Source organism: Periophthalmus magnuspinnatus, chromosome 4 (genome assembly GCF_009829125.3).
Source record: "Periophthalmus magnuspinnatus isolate fPerMag1 chromosome 4, fPerMag1.2.pri, whole genome shotgun sequence".
Taxonomy (NCBI): Eukaryota; Metazoa; Chordata; class Actinopteri; order Gobiiformes; family Gobiidae; genus Periophthalmus; species Periophthalmus magnuspinnatus.
The window spans coordinates 31,948,441-31,970,378 of record NC_047129.1 but is presented as its reverse complement, the minus strand read 5'-3'; the positions used below and the strand labels follow the sequence as shown (position 1 = coordinate 31,970,378).

The following is a 21,938-nucleotide window of genomic DNA, read 5'->3' as shown; positions in this document are numbered from 1 at the left end:
TCATAAACATCTCCCAAAGCCTGTATTTCCTCTGCTCTATCTGAAGCTGAAACATTTCGATGTCGTTGCCTCGTGCGTCTATCTGAAGCTGAAACATTTCGATGTCGTTGCCTCGTGCGTTCTGCAGAGCTGCTCCTGTGGCCTCCATTTGCTTCAGCGTGAACAGGTCCATGATCAGAGCTGCATTTTCTCATTCGAAGCCCAAAATGGCAGAGTGCGCTTCCTGTTCTGGTGTCGCATCAGTGTGTGTGTGTGTGTGTGTGTGTGACATCATCGCCCCCCCCTCCCTTTAGCCCCCCTCACCCCTCCCGCCTCCTCCTCGGCTGAAGCTGCAGGTTTGAGGAACAAGTCCAGGAAGCACCAAGTAAGAAGAGTCGTCGCCTTTATGTCACTTCAGATCAGATACAAGTAGTTTTTTTAGATTTTTTAATTTCGTTTTTAGGATTAAATTTTTTTTTTCTTCGGTGTATGGTGCGGTCCATCCACACCTCTGGACATGGCACAGCTGGGTGCACGCGCTCTCCTGCTGTGGGCCGGGGTCATCGCTCTGAGCAGCTGTAAGTACCGGCTTTAATCGAGAGCACGCCAAGTGTCCTCATGGTCTTCAGAATGTTATATTTATTTGGTTGCAGTTATTATTTCTGTATTAAAATATATATATACATATTTCCTGCATAAAAGTATTCATTCATTCAAAAGAGCCACATCTAATTTTCAATGGCCCACCTTTGGGACCCCACCCATCACATGAAGAACATGCAAATGAAAAACTCTATTATAATCTGTCCCATTGTGATCAGGTGGAAGAGACTCTTTTGAAGCTGTAACATTTGAAACACATTTCAAATTATTCAAATGATTATTCATTTTAGTAATTAGCCGTTTTTAATTAACTATTTAAGTTGCAGCACGTTTTAAAAGACTTCAGCGCTTCATGTCACTTATATTAAATACAGTTTGCAGAATGTTCTGAGCCGTGTGGAGAATGGGACACTTCAGAGCTGAAGTGGAAAAAACGACAAAACATTTTTACATTTGAAAACTAATATTTCTTAGTTATTCAGTATCAGTTTTATGCATCATATATTTATTATAGTGATGTGATATCACATATATGTTTTATATGTGATGTCACGTGTATGTTTTATATGTTTTATATGTTTTATATGTTTTATATGTTTTATATGTTTTATATGTTTTATATGTTTTATATGTGATATTGTGTCACAGATCCATATTGGTGGTTTTGCTTTGACTGTCTGAGGAACTGGGTGGGTTTTTTCAAGTGCGACATTTGTTCCTCGTAGTGTTTCTTTTATAGAAATGTACAACACAAACGTTTAACACATTTAAACACTGCTGTTGGAGATGAAATCTCAATTTGATGAGAACCTTATGGGGTCATTTCATAAACAGATAATGATGTAATAGAATCTGAGTTATTTCACGAGTTTCAAAAATATATAATTATAAGTGATGGTATATAACTCTGTCAGTTCAAAGTCAGCTTCATGATTCTATGGAAATAGAAAGTTAAAATCATATTTTGGAACATGAGATGAGTGTAATGCCATACTCTGGAATATTATTGCTAAAGTAACAGCATTTCCATGGAAACAATCAGGAGGAGGAGGAGACAATGTAAATGATGTAACCTGCTTGTCTCCAAGGAGATAGATGCGTTTAATGCCATACTTAGCAACATTCAGGTCAAAGCACTAACATCTCTGTGAAGAGAAGCAGGTGCCGTCCAGCCTCACATGAGCTGTACAGGGTAAATACAGTGAACATCTTCATCAAAAACATCTACTCTAAACGTGAGCCTAAACATGACTAAACATGACTCTAAACATGACTCTAAACATGACTCTAAACATGACTCTAAACATGACTCTAAACATGACTAAACATGACTAAACATGACTCTAAACATGACTCTAAACATGACTCTAAACATGACTCTAAACATGACTCTAAACATGACTAAACATGACTCTAAACATGACTCTAAACATGACTCTAAACATGACTCTAAACGACTCTAAACATGACTCTAAACATGACTCTAAACATGACTAAACATGACTAAACATGACTCTAAACATGACTCTAAACATGACTCTAAACATGACTCTAAACATGACTAAACATGACTCTAAACATGACTCTAAACATGACTCTAAACATGACTCTAAACATGACTCTAAACATGACTCTAAACATGACTAAACATGACTCTAAACATGACTCTAAACATGACTCTAAACATGACTCTAAACATGACTCTAAACATGACTAAACATGACTAAACATGACTAAACATGACTAAACATGACTCTAAACATGACTCTAAACATGACTCTAAACATGACTCTAAATATGACTAAACATGACTCTAAACATGACTCTAAACATGACTAAACATGACTCTAAACATGACTCTAAACATGACTCTAAACATGACTAAACGTGACTCTAAACATGACTCTAAACATGACTAAACATGACTCTAAACATGACTAAACGTGACTCTAAACATGACTAAACGTGACTCTAAACATGACTCTAAACATGACTCTAAACATGACTAAACATGACTCTAAACATGACTCTAAACATGACTCTAAACATGACTCTAAACATGACTAAACATGACTCTAAACATGACTCTAAACATGACTCTAAACATGACTAAACGTGACTCTAAACATGACTCTAAACATGACTAAACATGACTCTAAACATGACTAAACGTGACTCTAAACATGACTAAACGTGACTCTAAACATGACTCTAAACATGACTCTAAACATGACTAAACATGACTCTAAACATGACTAAACATGACTCTAAACATGACTCTAAACATGACTCTAAACATGACTCTAAACATGACTCTAAACATGACTCTAAACATGACTAAACATGACTCTAAACATGACTCTAAACATGACTAAACATGACTCTAAACATGACTCTAAACATGACTCTAAACATGACTAAACATGACTCTAAACATGACTCTAAACGACTCTAAACATGACTCTAAACATGACTAAACATGACTCTAAACATGACTCTAAACATGACTCTAAACATGACTCTAAACATGACTCTAAACATGACTAAACATGACTAAACATGACTCTAAACACGACTAAACATGACTCTAAACATGACTCTAAACATGACTAAACATGACTCTAAACATGACTCTAAACATGACTCTAAACATGACTCTAAACATGACTCTAAACATGACTCTAAACGACTCTAAACATGACTCTAAACATGACTCTAAACATGACTAAACATGACTCTAAACATGACTCTAAACATGACTCTAAACATGACTCTAAACATGACTCTAAACGACTCTAAACATGACTCTAAACATGACTCTAAACATGACTAAACATGACTAAACATGACTCTAAACATGACTCTAAACATGACTCTAAACATGACTCTAAACATGACTCTAAACATGACTAAACATGACTCTAAACATGACTCTAAACATGACTCTAAACATGACTCTAAACATGACTAAACATGACTCTAAACATGACTCTAAACATGACTAAACATGACTCTAAACATGACTCTAAACATGACTCTAAACATGACTCTAAACATGACTCTAAACATGACTCTAAACATGACTCTAAACATGACTCTAAACATGACTCTAAACATGACTCTAAACATGACTCTAAACATGACTAAACATGACTCTAAACATGACTCTAAACATGACTCTAAACATGACTAAACGTGACTCTAAACATGACTCTAAACATGACTAAACATGACTAAACATGACTCTAAACATGACTCTAAACATGACTCTAAACATGACTAAACATGAGTCTAAACATGACTCTAAACATGACTCTAAACATGACTAAACATGACTCATAAACTTTCAGGATTTGAATCTAAAATATACAAAAATGTTGTTATTGTACTTTTTTCTTTGCTTCCCCACATCTTACTTCATACACTCGATGTCTTCTGTGTGTGTATAAACTGTAGTACACATACACACTCAATGTGCGTGTGCAGACCTTTGTCTGCTCGTGTATATTTAGTTTTTATGTTTCATTTCTCAAATACACAAAATGTCCTGTCATTTTCACATTTGACACTTCTGTGTGTCTAAGTTAAACTTGAATAGAAATGGCAGCTTTAAAACGTGACGACTTCAGTGCTCAATGAAACGTGATCCTGACACTTTAACACACACACACACATATACTACACACACACACACACACCCCCACACATATACTACACACACACATGCACACATATATTTACTACACACACATGCACACATATACTTACTACACACACATGCACACATATACTTACTACACACACATGCACACATATACTTACTACACACACATGCACACATATACTTACTACACACACATGCACACATATACTTACTACACACACATGCACACATATACTTACTACACACACATGCACACATATACTTACTACACACACATGCACACATATACTTACTACACACACATATACTTACTACACACACATGCACACATATACTTACTACACACACATATACTTACTACACACACATGCACACATATACTTACTACACACACATGCACACATATACTTACTACACACATATACTTACTACACACACATATACTTACTACACACACATGCACACATATACTTACTACACACACATGCACACATATACTTACTACACACACATATACTTACTAGACACACATGCACACATACTTACTACACACACATGCACACATATACTTACTACACACACATATACTTACTACACACACATGCACACCCCTACTTACTACACACACATGCACACATATACTTACTACACTCACACACATAGTATAAACACACAGACAACACACACACACTTACTACACACACACACACACACACAAAACACACATACGCACACACACATACACACACCCACACACTACACACGCACACACAACTTCAGCATTCACAAGAAAGAAAAGAAGAAGTTTAAAGGAGAAGTGAGGTGAAGTATCAGATGTAAAGTGCATGTGATGATGGTAAAGATAGACCTGGATGTGGACCCTGGAAATCACACAAGTACAGGAGAGGAGACAAAAGTACTCACATGTACAAGTACTTCTACTTCAGGATAACGCAGTATTACTCATGTAGAAGTTACATCATATTATTGTTAAAGGCCTTAAAGGTCCTGTGCCAGACTTTTTCACCCTGTACAGATATTATTTACACGCAGCTCTGGAGATCAAAATATGTCCGCCACCTCATATCTAAATCTAACAATAAAGCATGTTAATGTCTGATAATGAGGAAGTCCTTGTTAGCATGCTAGCTGTTGCTGAAAAGTTCTTAAAAACTCATTCTCACAGTTCCGTTTTTCACATTTCTCTCATTTAAAACATACCTGGATTGTATTTAGCTTTCAATGTCATAAAAAGCCCTTTGCTTCTGTTTGAATTTTCCCAGGATTGTTGCCTCAGAGGTAAAAACCCTGCACAGTTTTTAAGTCCATAATTCTTCGCCCGACTTTTTATGAGCATTTCTGTCGTCAAATCATGTCTGGGCATGTTTCTCATTACACTAGTTTAGTTTTTTTGTTCCCCCTCGCAGGTTGGGAAACAACGCTGTAAGCTAGTTTTCTTAATAGCAACGAAAAACAGAGCGTCTTTATGAAGTTCTGTTGCGTTCTTTAGGAAAAACCCCCACACAAATTACATTTCTGAGTTTAGATTGTTGCTAGTTTGTTTGTTAATTGTGTGTTTTGTTGAGGAGGTGCTGTCAGATTAAAGGATTACTCATGAAAACTGCGTTAAATACTCCTCGTGTAACCGTGATAGTAATAGTGGTAGTCCCATATGCAGTAGATGTATTATAATGTAACTTGTGCATGTCTGCTCTGCTCAAAAGAAGGCGTGAAACCACATCCTGCCTTTGCCTGTGCGCTCTGCAGAGGCTCACACGAGGGCACGAACACGACACAACGCTTTTGTGATGCAGATACTACAGTTAGTCGTGTTCAGTTGTACATTTCCAAGGTCTAAATAAACACAAAGGTACAATAAAGTTGCCAAAAACAAAAGAAAAAAATACTAACTGATACTAAAACGTGTATCGAATCTGTAAACTTGATCAGAGAACTGAAAAATGTAATATAAGATAGTAGTACATCGAGTATTGTGTGTATTAGTAATCATTGTAGATCAGTGTTGAATGAAGTACTCTAAGCTTTGTTACTTAAGTAAAAGTACAGATACACAGGTAAAAAGTTACTCAAGTAAAAGTAAAAATGTCACGTGAAAAAATCTGCTTAAGTAAAAGTAGTAAGTACCTGTTTAAAATGTACTTAAAGAGTAAAAAGTAAAAGTATTTCACACGTTTTGTTCATTTGTTAAAGTGTAAATATAGTGATAATGATTCAAAATGACTCATACTTTGTAACAATACGATCACTTTCTTAACTTTTCTTATGAATTTTGTGTGTTTATTTTTGTTCCTCAAAGTTGAAGCGTGGCCTTGAAAACTTTAGTCAGGATGTTTCCACGAACACGGTAAAAATAACCCCTCAAATCAGATGAAAAGTACTTTTACTTTCAGTCCTCGGGTCAAAGTACAGATACTGCTCTCAAATGTAGTGAAGTAAAAGTGAAACGTATCCACTGTAAAATGTACTCGAGTAAAGCACAGATGCATAAAAATTATACTTAAGTGCAGTACTTTACTACTTAGTTACATTCCACCGATGTTGTAGATAAGGGCATCTTAAAGGTTCACTGTGTAACTTTTCTGTTACTGCTTTGGTTCTGGTTCAGTTTAGCCGTATATGTGACTCAAAGGTTTTCATTCTCGTGATTATTTTATGTACTTTGAATTACTTTGTGTACCACTTGTGCTGTACAAATACAATTGCCTTGCCAGCTTTGCCCGAGAATGTCCCACAGTATGGCATTAAACTTATTTATCGTGATGGAAACGAGCAGGTGATGCAGTGTTACAGATGGACTCTGCTCATAGTGAGTTTTTTGTGAATGAACAAATACGAAGCGCATCGGACAATAAATAAGAAAAAAAAAAGAAAAATAAATAATAATTAAATAAATAAAAATAATAATATAAATAATAAATAATAATAATAATAATAATAATAATAATAATAATAATAATAATAATAATAATAATAATAATAATAATAATAAATACAATATAATACATAATAAAAATAAATAAAAGGTATTAAAAAAAATCAGACAAATCAGAGCCTCAGCTGTATAAAAAAATAAAAATAAAATAATAATAAAAAAATAAAATAATAATAAAAAAATAAAAAAATAATAATAAATAAAAGGTATAAAAATAATAATAGAGAAGATTTTAAAGTGCAAGAAAGTCAGGACTGAACATCAAAACACAGAAATGCATTGGTAAAAATATTTTTTTTAAAGTGGACAAAAAAGAAGTACTGGTAAATACATTCATCATAGTACTGAGGTGAGACGACTGCAGTACTTGATCAGGTTAGCATTTCAGATGGAGGGCGGGGGGTATAAAACTCTGAGATATTCAAGAAAATCTATAAATCTGTGACACTGAAGGATGGCACCACTTTCTGAAACTATTGTGCGAAAAAACATGACTTTTGTTTGTTTCTTCTGACAGAAAAGACGTCAAACTTTGTGCCAGTTTTTGTTTCACGTGGATAGACCCAGTAATTACAGAGATATTAACCATAAAGCAGGTCCACACATGTTTAATCTGACAGTTAAACACAGGGGCTCATTGTGATGTCATATGAACGCAGCCCCGCAGATATGATATGGCAGTCGAGTGAACAGTGAGTGCTTCCAGAGACTTGTAAAGTGCCTTAAACTCAGCCTGGTGAAGTTCGGTCGACTGAAAGGGGAAGCAGCTCTGCAGGATGTTGTGGTCTGACTGAAATAGAGACTCTGAAATCTTTGTTTTATCATCACGGCAACTTGGGCACAATGCACTTTATGTTTTTTCTCTCCACGTCTTAATAGAACTCGAGCTAAAGTGTTATCGGCAAAATCCGTTATTTTTGATGTGAGAGTTATTGCTTTGCCTGGGCAATTAAAAAAAAAGAAAAAAGAAAAAAAGGAACTAAAATAAAATAAAAAAAATTACGATAATAATAATAATAACAAAAGATAACTAACAAACTAAAAATAAAAATGCAATACAAAAATTAAAAAAATATAATAAAAAAATAAACAATATAATAATAATAATAATAATAACAAAAAGTAACTAAAACTAAAAATAAAATAATAATAATAAAATAAAATAAAATAATAATACAAAACTGGGTCTTGTGGCATTACTTGCGTGTCTCCATGGAGATGAATAATACATTTTATATTTTATGCCATACTGTGGAACATTCCAGGCAAAACAGTTACATCTCCGTGAACACAAAAAGGTGGCAACCATGGTATCCTGAAAAATGACATAGTTCAGCTTTAATACGATAATATCCTGTATTTATTCTGTTTTTCCTTCTTTCTGTTGCAGGTCAGAGCGCAATAAAACCAACACCAGGTATGAATGTTTTTCTTCTTCCTACACAGTGTTTTATTGTTATTTTTACTCATGATTTTAATATTCTAGAAAAAGGCTCAATTTATAAACCACAGATGACACAAAATTGACTTTTCAGACCTTTTACCCATGTTATACTGTTGTTTTCTCATCCAAAACAAAACAAAACTGGAGTTGTATTTTATTTCACTCACTCTAGGAAGTGATGATCAACTCTGGCTCCAATTCACTTTCTATTGAAAAACCGTGTCTTCTCTCTCTGTACCTGCTGCTGTCAGACTCGTCATTTTGGTTTTAAATGTATTAACCCACTCTACATGATCCTGGGGTTTTTATTTCACTATTGTGTCTGTAAATCAGGATATGAACATTAATAACAGACAAATCCCACTCCCACTAGCATTAGCAACAGGTTTTTTAAATACAAATGAAATAAAATACAAAAAAATAAAATAAATTAATAATAATAATAATAATAATAATAATAATAATAATAATAATAATAATAATAATAATAATAATAAATACAATAAAAATAAAATAAAATAATTTAAAAAAAAAAAGAAAACTTGGACTTGTGGCATCACCTGCTTGTCTCCATGGAGATAGATGTTTTATGCCATACTGTGGAACATTCCAGGCAAATCATGGTACCCTGAAAAATTACATGGTTCACCTTTAATATGATAATGGCCTGTATTCATTCTGTTTTTCCTTCTTTCTGTAGCAGGTCAGACAACAAAAACAGCAACTATACCAGGTACGCTTGTTTTTTGTTCTTCCTACACAGTGTTTTATTGTATTTTGGTGTTATTTTTACTCATGATTTTAATATTTTAGAAAAAGGCTCAATTTATAGACGACAAATGACACAAAATCGACTTTTCTGACCCTTTGCCCATGTTATATTGTTGTTCCCTCGTCAAAAACAAAACTGGAGTCATAGTTTATTTCACTCACGCTTGTTAATCCAAAATCATCTTTTCCGTTCCTCAAAAATGCTCAGTTTGCTTTTTGCCTGTTTTGTTGCATCATAAGTAAAACTCTGTACTTCTCCTGTGCGTTTTTTAACCTTGTAAACCGTCACCGGGCTCATTTTTATGCATTTTTACACTGATTAACACTGAACCAACACAAGAATCAACACAGAAGCAGAGCAGGCGACGCGAGTGAGAGGTTTGTGCACAAAAATTGTAAAAGCAGATAGTTTTAAAATTATTATAGTGAAACCTTTTAGACTCTGCATAATTCCAAAGAGTAAACTCACGCTCTTAGTTTGAACCATCTTAAACACACCTGAGCCTCGGCCGTTCCTCTCTCTGATGTGTTTGTAGATAAAATGAGTTCTCACATTTGATTCTGTCGTATAAATAAATAGTAAAAGAGCCAGTCTTTTGAACGGCTCTTTGAAATGAACGGATCCAAAAGATTCAGATCCAAGAAAAGAGCCAAAAGTCACATCACTATTTGTGAGGATTGATGGATGGAAAAAAAGTGCACACAAGTGAACTAAAAAAGATGAAGGCTGGGGACTGGGGGCTGGAATCCAGGTCCTGGGTACTTGGAGTTGGGTGCTGGAGGCTGGGACGTAGGTGCTGGGGGCTGGGTGCTGGGAGCTGGGTACTGGGAGGTGGGTGCTTGGGGCTAGGTGCTGGGGGCCGGGTGCTGGGAGCTGGGTGCTGGGTGCTGGGAGGTAGGTGCTTGGGGCTGGGAGCTGGGAGCTGGGGGCCGGGTGCTGGGAGCCGGGTGCTGGGTCGGAGGCTGAGCTGGTCTGCGGGTGTGGGTCTGGTCCAAAAACAGGGTCTGAAGAAAACATGAAAAAAACAAACTAAGTAACTGTAAAAATTAAATAAGATGAAGTAGGCCAAACAGTGCAGGATGAAGGGGCATTAGCTTCAACAGCCTCGCTCCTGATTGGCTCTTTGGTTGCTATGACACTCACAGTTGGAGTTACAAATATGGATGCCGCTATAACTGCTCACTCAGTCCACTTCTTTACACAGTCTATGTTTTTTACACTATAATATAAAACAACTCAATGTGAAATTTTACAGAACACAGGGAAAAGCAGGAATCTTGACAAAACGCTAACTGAAGGCTCTGCTTTGTCTGAAGCTCTGTTGCTCAAATTTGACTTTAATCTGAGTTTTTTTTTGACACAATCTGACCATAAAGACCTGACTCGGCCTAATAGAAACTGGAACAGGTGAGCTGATTTGTGCTGTTAAACAAGTCTCTTTCAAATAACGTTACAGTCAGAAGCTAGCTAGCGTTAGCCAACAGTTTTTTAGTTAGCCACGCTCGCATTTTTGTTGAAAATCAAACTCCTAAACAGCACCACGAACGCTCGGATTCATCACAGGCTCCTGAAAATGCGCCGTTTAAACCCATTTTGTATTTTCAGACAATCTTAAAACGTTTTTTTTTTACTGTGTTTGCTAATGTGTGCATTGCGTCACCACGGTAACAGCTCAACATTCCACCATATACAGTACGTACATGTAGAACACCCCCCCGCGTGATGTCACTTCAAAGGCTCAATACTTTAACATGAACTTTTGTTTCCTCCTCTAGCCCCCACAACGGTCATCGGTATCGCCCAATCCAACATGACACCCACCCAGTCGCCCCCTACGGCCGACCAAAGGAACAACATCTCTGAATCTACGACCGCTCTCACCACGCCCACCACCACGCCCACCACCACAAGTGAGTACAATGAGACGGACACGAGGCCCGACGATCAAAACGATGCACGTCACATTTTTTTTAAAAACAGTTAAAGCTACACTGTGTAACTTTCTGGGGGGAGTGTCAGCCATGTGCTCGTCTCCATGGAGATGTGATTGCTTGGCTGGATCGTTCCGTACAGCGTGTAAGGCATTAAACCTTAAATCAGTTTCTATGGAGATGCCACCAAGTCAAGTCACGGGTCAGATCTGTGGAGAGGCGACTCCGTTCACTAAAATATCCATGAATAATGAAACAAATGCAAGATAGATTTTTAGGTTTAATGCCATATAGTGGAAATTTCCTGGCAAAGCAATAAAATAGAGGACGCTCAACCAAAAAAAGTGCACAGTGTCGCTTTAAATACTATACAAAATGTCCAAAAAATATTGTAAAGTTTAAAAAAATCTAAATAAATAACATAATTTTCTATAGAACTTCATCACAGCTAAATATATTCACAGAAAATGCTTGAAAAGTGAATTTTACTGAAAACTTTTTGGTGAATTTTTATGAAAACTTACTACGCAGTAATAACTTTTGATCTCAATCGTCTTTTGATTCTCAGCTCTTGAAAATAACTTAATCATGTTTTTATTGTATCTAAATGAACATATTTTGTCCTTTTTTAGTAAAACAAACAACAGAAGACCCCGATAAAGATAAACCATGTAAGTACTTCCTGTATTTGCAATGTGTAAATCTACTATGTCGTTATTTTTTGCATCGTACTCAATGTTTTTACATGTTTTTAAATCCGATCTATTCTGCCAAATGGACTTTTCAGAGATTTTAATCATGTTATAGTTGTTTCCTTTTCATTTTCCCTCTGTGATGTACGCACTTCCTTCTCCAGTTTTATTTTCCCAGTCAGTCGTACTCGTAGTATTCGGCAGCGTCGCGTAGTAATTTTGGTACAAAGGAAAAAAAAAAAAATCCAGTGCTTGCAAGTGCGACGTACATCTGTCCATAGGGGGCGCCGGCAGCATGAAGCGCTTTGTTGTGATGATGTTTACGGCGACTTCAGCTCCGACTGGACACCGCGTTTTTCTAAGCTTTCTTCTTTTATTAAGTTGTTCTAGATGAATATTGTGAGTTAAAATTGTCATAACGTCTGGGGGAGGATCAAAGATAGAGACGCCGGGTAAAAGTTTGACACTTTATTACAAACGGGAACGTGAATGTTGGTCGATGGAGCAGGTAGTAGGGAGCGGAGGTGCAGGCTGACGTCTTCGAACCGGACGTGGAGAGCTGGGTCGGAGGCTGAGGTGTTTGTACCAGCCATAGGAAGCCGGGTTGGAGGCCGACGTGTTCACACCAGTCATGGATAGCTGGGTCGGAGGCTGAGGTGTTCGTGCCGGCTGTAGGAAGCTCGGTCGAAGGCTGACGTCTTTGAACCGGTCATGGAGAGCTGGGAGGGAGGAGGAGGTGTTCGAACTGCTCGTAGGAAGCTGGGTTAGAGGCGGAGGTCTTTGAACCAATCATAGGAAGCTGAGACGGAAGCTGAGGTGTTCGTAACCGGCCATAGGAAGCTGGGTTGGGGGCTGAGGTGCAGGGTAGGTCCAAGGATCTGACAAAAAAACCCGAGAAAAAACAGCGGAGTAATGCGACCAGAATCACGAAAACTAGGCTGATGCCTTTGAACCGGTCGTAGAGAGGAGGGTCGAAGGCTAAAGTCTTCGAACCGGTTGTAAGAAGCTGGGTCGGAGGCTGAGGTGTTCGTACCGGTCGTAGAAACCTGGGTCGAAGGCTGACGTCTTTGAACCGGTCGTAGAGAGCTGAGTCAGAGGCTGAGGTGTTCGTACCAGTCATAGGGAGCTGGATCAAAGGCTGAGATGCTCGTACCGGTCGAAGGCGAAGGAAGCTCGGTCAAAGGCTAATGTCTTCAAACCGGTTGTAAGAAGCTGGGTCGGAGGCGGAGGTGTTCGAACTGTTTGTAGGAAGCTGGGGCGGAGGCTGATGTCTTCATACCGGTTGTAGGAAACTGGTTCTGAGGCTGAGGTGTTCGTCCCGGTCGTAGGAAGCTGGGTCAGAGGCTGAGGTGCAGGGTAGGTCCAAGGATCTGACAAAAAAAAAAAAAAACGAGAAAAAGCAGCGGAGTAATGCGACCAGAATCACGAAAACTAGACTGAGCCAAGCAGAACTGAATCCTCAGTCCCTTTGTACTCCTGAGGTGCAGGTGTGTAGTGAGCGGTGCCGGAGTCTCCACCTCAGTCTGGATCTAATTATAAAGTATTGCATTGTCATTGAATCAGGAAGTGTGCTGTTAGCATGCTAGTTCACAGGGGTAAGCTCACAATTAGGTTTTTATCACCACATCTCGCAGCTTTACGCCGACGTGTTTGATTTTCTGTGTTGCAGGTAGCTTCTTGGTTCAGTCCGCACCTTATGGTCTCAGTATTAATACCGGTGTCAATGGCAGCTTCAACGTGGCCATATCTGCACCAAATCAAGGTCCTAATAACCGAATGATCACCGGACCCAGCGAAGACATCCCGGGACTGAAGCCTTGTACTAACTATACAGTCGAAGTACAGCGAAGAGGTGGAATGACGTGTACAAGCAACAATAATTCAACCTTCACCAGAAACATGAGTGAGTCCTGCAGCTTCTGTTTTGTGTCGTCCTGTGCGAGGGTCAGAGTGCCAAAGTGGTCAAATATATACACCTGTAGTATCATTACGCCGAATAGATACAAGTACAAAGTTACTTAAATTACTCAAAAACGAAAAAGTACAACTCAAATGTTCAAATTATAATATTGACAAGAAATAACTTATAGATTTATCGACATTTACCACAAGTTAAACTGCTGTTACTTAAAGGCGCTGTACCACATTTTTGGCATTTACATTAAAGATCCTACGAGAACCAGGAAGTAACTGCTGTGCTGTTAGCATGCTAGTTATTGTTAGCGTAACAGAAACGGCAAAACTGAAAGTGCAACAAACGTGTTTATAAACTCATTGTGGTGAATAATAAAGATACTCAAAATACATTTGGATCACAGCAGTTTAACAGTTTAATACAGAGATGGGCAAACTACAGCCCGGGGGCCACTCACGGCCCTTTGGGCTTATTAATCTGGCCCGCTGAACTAAGAAAAGTAGTATTTGACTGCTACTACTATTACTACTACTACTACAGCTATTACTACTACTACTACTATTACTACTACTACTACAGCTATTACTACTAGCACGACTACTGTTACTATTATTATTACTAGGGTACTATCATTTCTACTACTAACAATAGTACTACTACTGCTGTAACTACTATATCCTACTCTACTACTACTATGACTACTGTAACTATTACTACTACTGCTACTACTACTACTACTACTACTACTACTACTGCTACTGCTACTACTACTACTACTACTGCTACTACTACTACTATTGCTACTACTACTACTATTGCTACTACTACTACTACTGCTATTACTACTGCTACTACTACTGCTACTACTACTACTCCTATTGCTACTACTACTGCTACTACTACTGCTACTACTACTACTACTACTGCTACTACTACTACTATTCCATTACTGAATTTGTGTTGTTTTTGTCTATTCCAGCGAAAGGAGACGTCTCTTATGCTCCACACTCTGCTGGATTGATCTCCTTTACGTCAAAGTGGGACATAGACTGTTCAAATGTGTCCCACCCCTCGGCGAGACCCTGTGACCCCGGACGCTGCTGTATCAGTGTCAGACCTGACGACCTCTGCACCGACTTCCCCGTAACATTCAACTTGTGTCAGTTCAGAGACAGCGTCTATCTTTCTGCTGGTATGTGATCACAACATCGTTTTTAAACTCGCTCTGGAGGTTTTAATGCGTCGTCTGGACCTTATCTTAGACTTCAAGATTCAATCAATAAATCCATAAATCAGTTTTGTGTATGAACTGTGAGGTCAGTGTATTTTTCTGTGTCTGTTGCAGCGAAGTTTTTAAGTGTGGCCCCCGTGAAACCAGAAGTGATTTACCCTAAAAACATGAAAAGTGGACATCCGGTAGAAATAAACTTCACACAACCTGGAAACTGTAAACTAGATATTGACTACAGCTGTAAAGGTAAGTACACACACACGTAAACACACACACACACCTACACACACAGACGCACACATGTATACACATATATACACACACAGACATATATACACACACACACATACACACAAACACACACACACCTACACACACAGACGCACACATGTATACACACATATATACACACACACAGACATATATACACACACACACATACACACAAACACACACACCTACACACCCCGACGCACACATGTATACACACATATATACACACAGATATATATACACACGCACACATACACCCCAACACACACACCTACACACACCCCCACACACATGTATACACACACATACACACAGACGCACACATATACACACACACATATATACACACATGCACATACACGCAGACGTACACATATATACACACACATACACACACCGATGCACACTTATATACACACACATACACACAAACACACACACCTACACACCCCGACGCACACATGTATACACACATATATACACACACAGACATATATACACACGCACCCCTACACACAAACACACACACCTACACACCCCCCCACACACATGTATACACACACATACACACAGACGCACACATATACACACACACATATATACACCCCTACACATGCACATACACACAGACGTACACATATATACACACACATACACACCGATGCACACTTATATACACACACATACACACCCCGACGCACACATATACACACACATACACATATATACACACGCACACATACACATACACATATGCACACATAAACATGCACACACACACACACACCCCAATATATGCACATGCACACACACGTACACCCCGACACACACAGAGACACACACACACAGATCTTGTTTTACTTAAATGAGCACACTCAAACCTGACCTGAGCTTTACCGCCTCTGTCTCTAAACTTATCTGAGCTTTTTTTTAAACCTGCTGTTTTCTGATCTTTGTTCTAATGTTTCCTCATCACACACAGACCTGGAGTTGTGTTTTTTTTGTTTCATTCACACACGTTTAACACACAGACAAACCTGCAGATTTAGACTGAGTTCTTCTCTCAAACTGAAAACACTCTGTTCCACCTTGTGATGTCATCATGTGGTAATACAGGAAGTGCTCCACTGTGTTTTTAAACTCCACACACCTTCACTAGAATCACTTGGATCATTTCCGCCGTGAAATTGCCAAATCTACCTCTGAACTTAAGGTAAAAGGTAGATGCTAACTTAAAAACTACCACTTCATGACATCACAAGGTGGAACAGAGCGTTTTGAGCTTTGAAGATGTAACAGACTAATAGTAAAGAGTGACTCAAACATGAAACAAAACACAACTCCAGTCTGTTTTTGAGGAGCTAAGAACATTACAACACAAATTAAAGCTCACAAGAGTCAATTCTGTCTCATACTTTTTCTCCAGATGAAGAAAATAATGTCAAAACGTTGTCTGCACTGGAGCTTTTTAAGAAGTACAAATGCACTGGAAATATAACAATGGAAAATAAAACATATGTGATCGAGGAAATCGGCCCGATCGATGTGGACACCTCATGCGGTAAGAACTGCACTTTATTTGATTTTACTGAATTAAGATGAATTAAAACTGATTGGTGATTAAAATAAAAACTACATATTTTTCAACAGATCTTAGTTCATCATTTTTATCATCATCATCTAAAACTGACACCTCCGTCACTCTCTTATGGAATCCAGTCACCACGAACTGCAACCAAACTGTCCTGGAGCATAAACTCACATATGAGTGCAGCTGCACATCTCGTAAGTGCCATTTTGATTTAAATCATTTCATAATCTGATGTTTAAGTTTGTCTGTGTCAGTGTGTGTGTGTGTGTGTGTGTGTGTCTGTATGTCGGGGTGTGTCTGTGTGTGTGTGTCTGCATGTGTCTCTGTGTGTGTTTCTGTGTGTGTCTGTGTGTGCCTGTGTGTGTCGGTGTGTCGGGGTGTGTGTGTGTGTGTGTGTCTGTGTCTATGGCTGTGTGTCTGTGTGTCTGTGTGTCTGTGTGTGTGTTGGTGTGTGTCTGTATGTCAGTATGTGTATGTCAGTGTTTGTCGGTGTGTGTCTGTGTGTGTGTGTCGGGGTGTGTCTGTGTGTGTGTCTCTGTGTGTGTCTGTGTCTGTATGTCAGTGTGTGTATGTCAGTGTTTGTCGGTGTGTGTGTGTGTGTGTGTGTGTGTGTGTCTGTGTGTTACAGTGAAAACAGTGAAGTTAACACTTTATAATCCAACATGTACAAAAAACAGTGACTCTTTTACAGCTCATGTTAAACATTTGATGCTGTAAATGTGCAGAGTCGTGTTTGTGATGTGTATAAAGTCACGTCTTAACTGTTTTTACAGAGGATTGGAACAGAGGAAGAACAGGACCACAAACCAGCCCCACCTGCACTGTGACTGGACTGAAAGCATTTACCTCATACACCTGTGAGATCAACGCCTTGTACGACAAAAAATCTGTGCACGTACAGAAAATCTATCAGATCAGGACCGAGGCTGGAAGTAAGTGCAACAACTGCAGTTTAGAATTCAGATCTTGTACAAAAATAAATATTTCATTATTTTCTGTTGATTGTACTCAGACTTTACCAGTTAAAGGTGAGATGAAGTCCTGCTGGTTTAAAAAAGGACCGAAAATCACTGAGCTGCACAGGCTGCACTAGCACTGATCCATGATTGATGATACTGCAGTCACTGTATTACTACCAAATACTTCATAATGAGGACTTTGTTTTGGGATAGTACCAGTGTACATCACTGTAATAGTTTTACATCAGTCGAGTGACAGTTTATGAGGAAACTTTGGAAAAACAAAGTTAAAGACAGAAATAGCAGTGATTGTGGCAATCACGTACTTTCAGACGTTTAAATATTTACTTAGGAACGATAAAGATTTGTCAGATGTTTTTATTTGTCACAAGTAGCCCAACATTTTAGACGCGCTTAGCTCATGTTTAATATTGTTGCTAGGTAACGGTTATATCTGCTGTGTCCAACCAGGAAGTAAAACTATAACGTTATTAACAAAAATGTTCAAACTATTTAAAATGAAAGATTTTCAATAAAATCTTGAATATATTTATGTTAATCTGTCATATGCTCTGTAAAGGTTAACGTAAGGATTTGTTCTTGTCTTGCAGAACCCGAAAGAGTTAAGAATTTCATGGTGTATCAGACAGAGAATAACGGCTTCCACGTGAACTGGACTATGTTGTCTGCTGGTGAATTTAAGGGTGACAATATAGGTTACAAGGTTGTTCTTATACTCAAAGAAAACGAAAAGACAACTGAAGTGTTCAACAAAATGATAAATACGGCTCATCATGAATTTAGAAATCTCTATTACTCCTCAACCTACATAGTGACGGTGAGTACATCTGCGGTTACTTTTGGTTCATGTTTTTATTAATATTATTTTTACTACTACTGCTACTGCTACTACTATTACTACTACTACTACTGCTACTGCTACCGCTACTGCTACTACTATTACTACTACTGCTGCTACGATTGATAGTACTGCTACTGCCATTGCTACTGCTACTACTACTACTACTACTACTACTACTAATACTAATAATAATACTATTGCTACTGCTACTGGTACTACTATTACTGCTACTACTGCTTACATTCTGTCAACTGGACAAAAGGTTTTTGACTAAATGCTTTTCGCTGCTCGTCCTTCAGTTGTGGTCAGATTACTGCTGGACACTGCCTCATGTCTGTCTGAGGAAGGAGCTAACGACGCTGAAGCTAACACACCTGTTTTGTTGACTCGGTGTGAACTCTGAGTCACATTTAGCGTAATCATTCAGGCCCCTAATGGGAGCTCTCACACCTGTTAGCATACAGGCTATTAGCATACAGGCTAGCACTATTAGGTCGGGGATTATAAACTCCATCTTCAGACCTAAATCTAAACAACTTGATATATATGTTTAGATCGTTGTTGTTTTAACTGATAACAAACTACAAAACAACACAACAGTTGTTTAAATACGGAACTTATTCATCATATTAAAATTGTAATTATTAAAGTCCATAACATTTTTAAACCGTCAGAAACTGTAATAGCTATCATGATACAATCGTTAATCACAATTATTTTCATAATGGTGAATGGTAAACTTGCTGCTCCGGCGTCCCTGATGATGTCTCTGTTTTGTCTTCAGGTCAAAGCCTTTAATGGCAAATTTCACAGCGACGCAACAACCAAAACAGTGCACACCCTCTGTACGTATGATTGCTGTTTGATTTGTGTGTTCTGGCCTGTGAGATGATTGACCGGTGTCTTTTCTTCAGTTAATGACAAAGCTCTGATTGGTTTCCTGGTGCTGCTCATTCTCCTCACATGCGTGGCTCTGCTGGTGGTTATGTACAAGATCTACGTGCTGAAACGCAGGGACTCGCGGTGAGTACAGACGCCCGTGTACGTGTGGCTCTAGTTTAAAGTGGACCTCAACGCTAAATCAACTTATTTTTTACTAGTGTGTGTGTGGTTCTAAACTGAGTGTGTTAGTGTACTTCAAGGACTATGTGACATCACACAGGACTGCTCTGCTTACAGCCATGTGTTTGAAGTGTGGATACGAATCACACTGTTCCTCATATGTCCAGGCCTCGCCGTCCCTCCCACTTCACTCTCCCTTTTAGTCCTCTCACTGTCCTCTTTAGTCCTCTCACTCTTCTCTTTAGTCCTCTCACTCTTCCCTTTAGTCCTCTCACTCTTCTCTTTAGTCCTCTCACTGTCCTCTTTAGTCCTCTCACTCTCTCCTTCTGCTTTAGTCCTGGTGAGACCAAATAATCAAACATATTTTCGTACCAAACCTTTTATTGTTTTCTTCTTGTTTTCACAGAAATTTATCTGACGATTTCCCGCTCATCCCCAGTGAGTTCTGTCTTTTCTATAATGTCACGAGACTAAAATGTCAAACTCAGTTTTGTTCCTCTGGGCTCTCATATTAGACAAGACAAGTGCATTTGTGCAGCACAACTGGTACATAAAGTAATTCAAAGAGGTCCTGGTTTAGACTTGGCTTAGGCCTGGTTTAGTCCTGGTTTAGTCCCGGTTTAGCCCCGGTTTAGTCCCGGTTTAGCCCCGGTTTAGTCCTGGTTTAGTCCCGGTTCAGTCCCGGTTTAGTCCTGGCAGAGCTGCTTTAAAGTTTCTTCTCTGAGCCACAGGAGTCAGTGCAGACTCGTGTGAAGCACTTCCTGGTTCTATTATTGAACTTTACACTTATTCAAAGCAACAAGAGGAAATGAAAAAGTTGACGACTGTGAGGACGTCTGTGAACAGCCCAACACAAAGTCTGATCTGTGTCATTTTAAAAACTCTTTTACTGTAATTTTCAAAACAAAATAGTCGTACTTGTTAATTCTACCACTGTCGTAACGGGTGTGTGTAGCGGACCAAGGGATGCAGACTCGGGGCAGAATTACAGTATTTATTGTAGACAAGGGACAAAGTACGAACAGAAGATGATCCGGAGGTGAGCAGGTGAGCAGGAACACAGGGACACAGGAATACAGGGACACAGGAATACAGGAACCGACAGGCATGACAGGAACACAGGAATCAAGTGACACGACAGGGATGAAGTGAACACGACGATGATCTCGCGCTGAGTCTCTTCTCCCAGCTCCTCTTATGCACAGCAGGTGTGTTGATTGCACTGATGGGCTGCAGGTGCGCGCAGGAGGAGCCAGGAGCCCAGCCCAGATCTGGCAGGTGAGGGAGGGAAAGAGCAGGACAGGAGGAAAACCAGGAGCGGACAGTGCGGATCATGACAACCACATGGTCTCACACGAGCGCTGATAAAACTCGAGATGAAACTGCTCAGGAAAGATCAAATTTCATCCAATTATGTGACTTTTTTGGGGTTTTTTGTTGTTGTTTTTTTAGCATCCATACTTGCTTAAATGAGTATCTAGTTTTAGCATCTTTTAGTTTGTGATTTTTAATACTTTTGAGAGCCCTACTCTTCAGTCCAAACCTGTTTCATTTCATTTATTTGTATTTATTTACACGTTTTTTTACATGTTGTTTTATGTGTAATTCCCGTGTGTTTTCCTCCATTTGACGCCTCTGCAGAGGAGGAGGAGCGTCTGCTGAACGTGGAGCCCATCCAGGCCGACGCGCTGCTGGACATGTACAAGAAGAAACTGGCCGACGAGGGACGACTCTTCCTCGCCGAGTTTCAGGTACATTTAGGGTGATGCTTCTCAAACTGGGGCGAGCGAACCAAGTGTGTGCTGTAGATTTATCTCTTACAATATGAAGAGTTTATGTTAGAGAGTTTAAACAAGAGAGAAATGTGAGAAAGTGTTCACGCCTGTGTGAGAAAAGTGTATAAAGTGTGTGGTGAGGGGTTTTACAGCAAAAACATAGAGAATAACTGTAAAAAATAAAGCTGATACTTCGCGGATTTCGCCTTTTGAGGGTTATTTTTTTAGAACG

General features: G+C 38.8%; 1 protein-coding gene across 1 annotated transcript in view; it reads left to right on the top strand.

Moving 5' to 3' along the window:
* Positions 1 to 348: 348 nt before the first annotated feature.
* ptprc (protein tyrosine phosphatase receptor type C) overlaps positions 349 to 21,938 on the top strand; it is a 47,783-nt gene continuing 26,193 nt past the window's right edge. Inside the window, exons 1-17 of the mRNA XM_033965446.2 lie at positions 349 to 364; positions 443 to 557; positions 8,590 to 8,616; positions 9,344 to 9,376; positions 11,191 to 11,325; positions 11,979 to 12,017; positions 13,708 to 13,941; positions 14,933 to 15,145; positions 15,299 to 15,430; positions 16,884 to 17,018; positions 17,108 to 17,242; positions 17,822 to 17,980; positions 18,619 to 18,845; positions 19,654 to 19,714; positions 19,784 to 19,892; positions 20,338 to 20,369; positions 21,573 to 21,682. Coding sequence (XP_033821337.1) covers positions 497 to 557; positions 8,590 to 8,616; positions 9,344 to 9,376; positions 11,191 to 11,325; positions 11,979 to 12,017; positions 13,708 to 13,941; positions 14,933 to 15,145; positions 15,299 to 15,430; positions 16,884 to 17,018; positions 17,108 to 17,242; positions 17,822 to 17,980; positions 18,619 to 18,845; positions 19,654 to 19,714; positions 19,784 to 19,892; positions 20,338 to 20,369; positions 21,573 to 21,682 — 1,842 coding nt within the window. The 5' untranslated portion in view covers positions 349 to 364; positions 443 to 496. The remainder of the gene's footprint in view (positions 365 to 442; positions 558 to 8,589; positions 8,617 to 9,343; positions 9,377 to 11,190; positions 11,326 to 11,978; positions 12,018 to 13,707; positions 13,942 to 14,932; positions 15,146 to 15,298; positions 15,431 to 16,883; positions 17,019 to 17,107; positions 17,243 to 17,821; positions 17,981 to 18,618; positions 18,846 to 19,653; positions 19,715 to 19,783; positions 19,893 to 20,337; positions 20,370 to 21,572; positions 21,683 to 21,938) is intronic.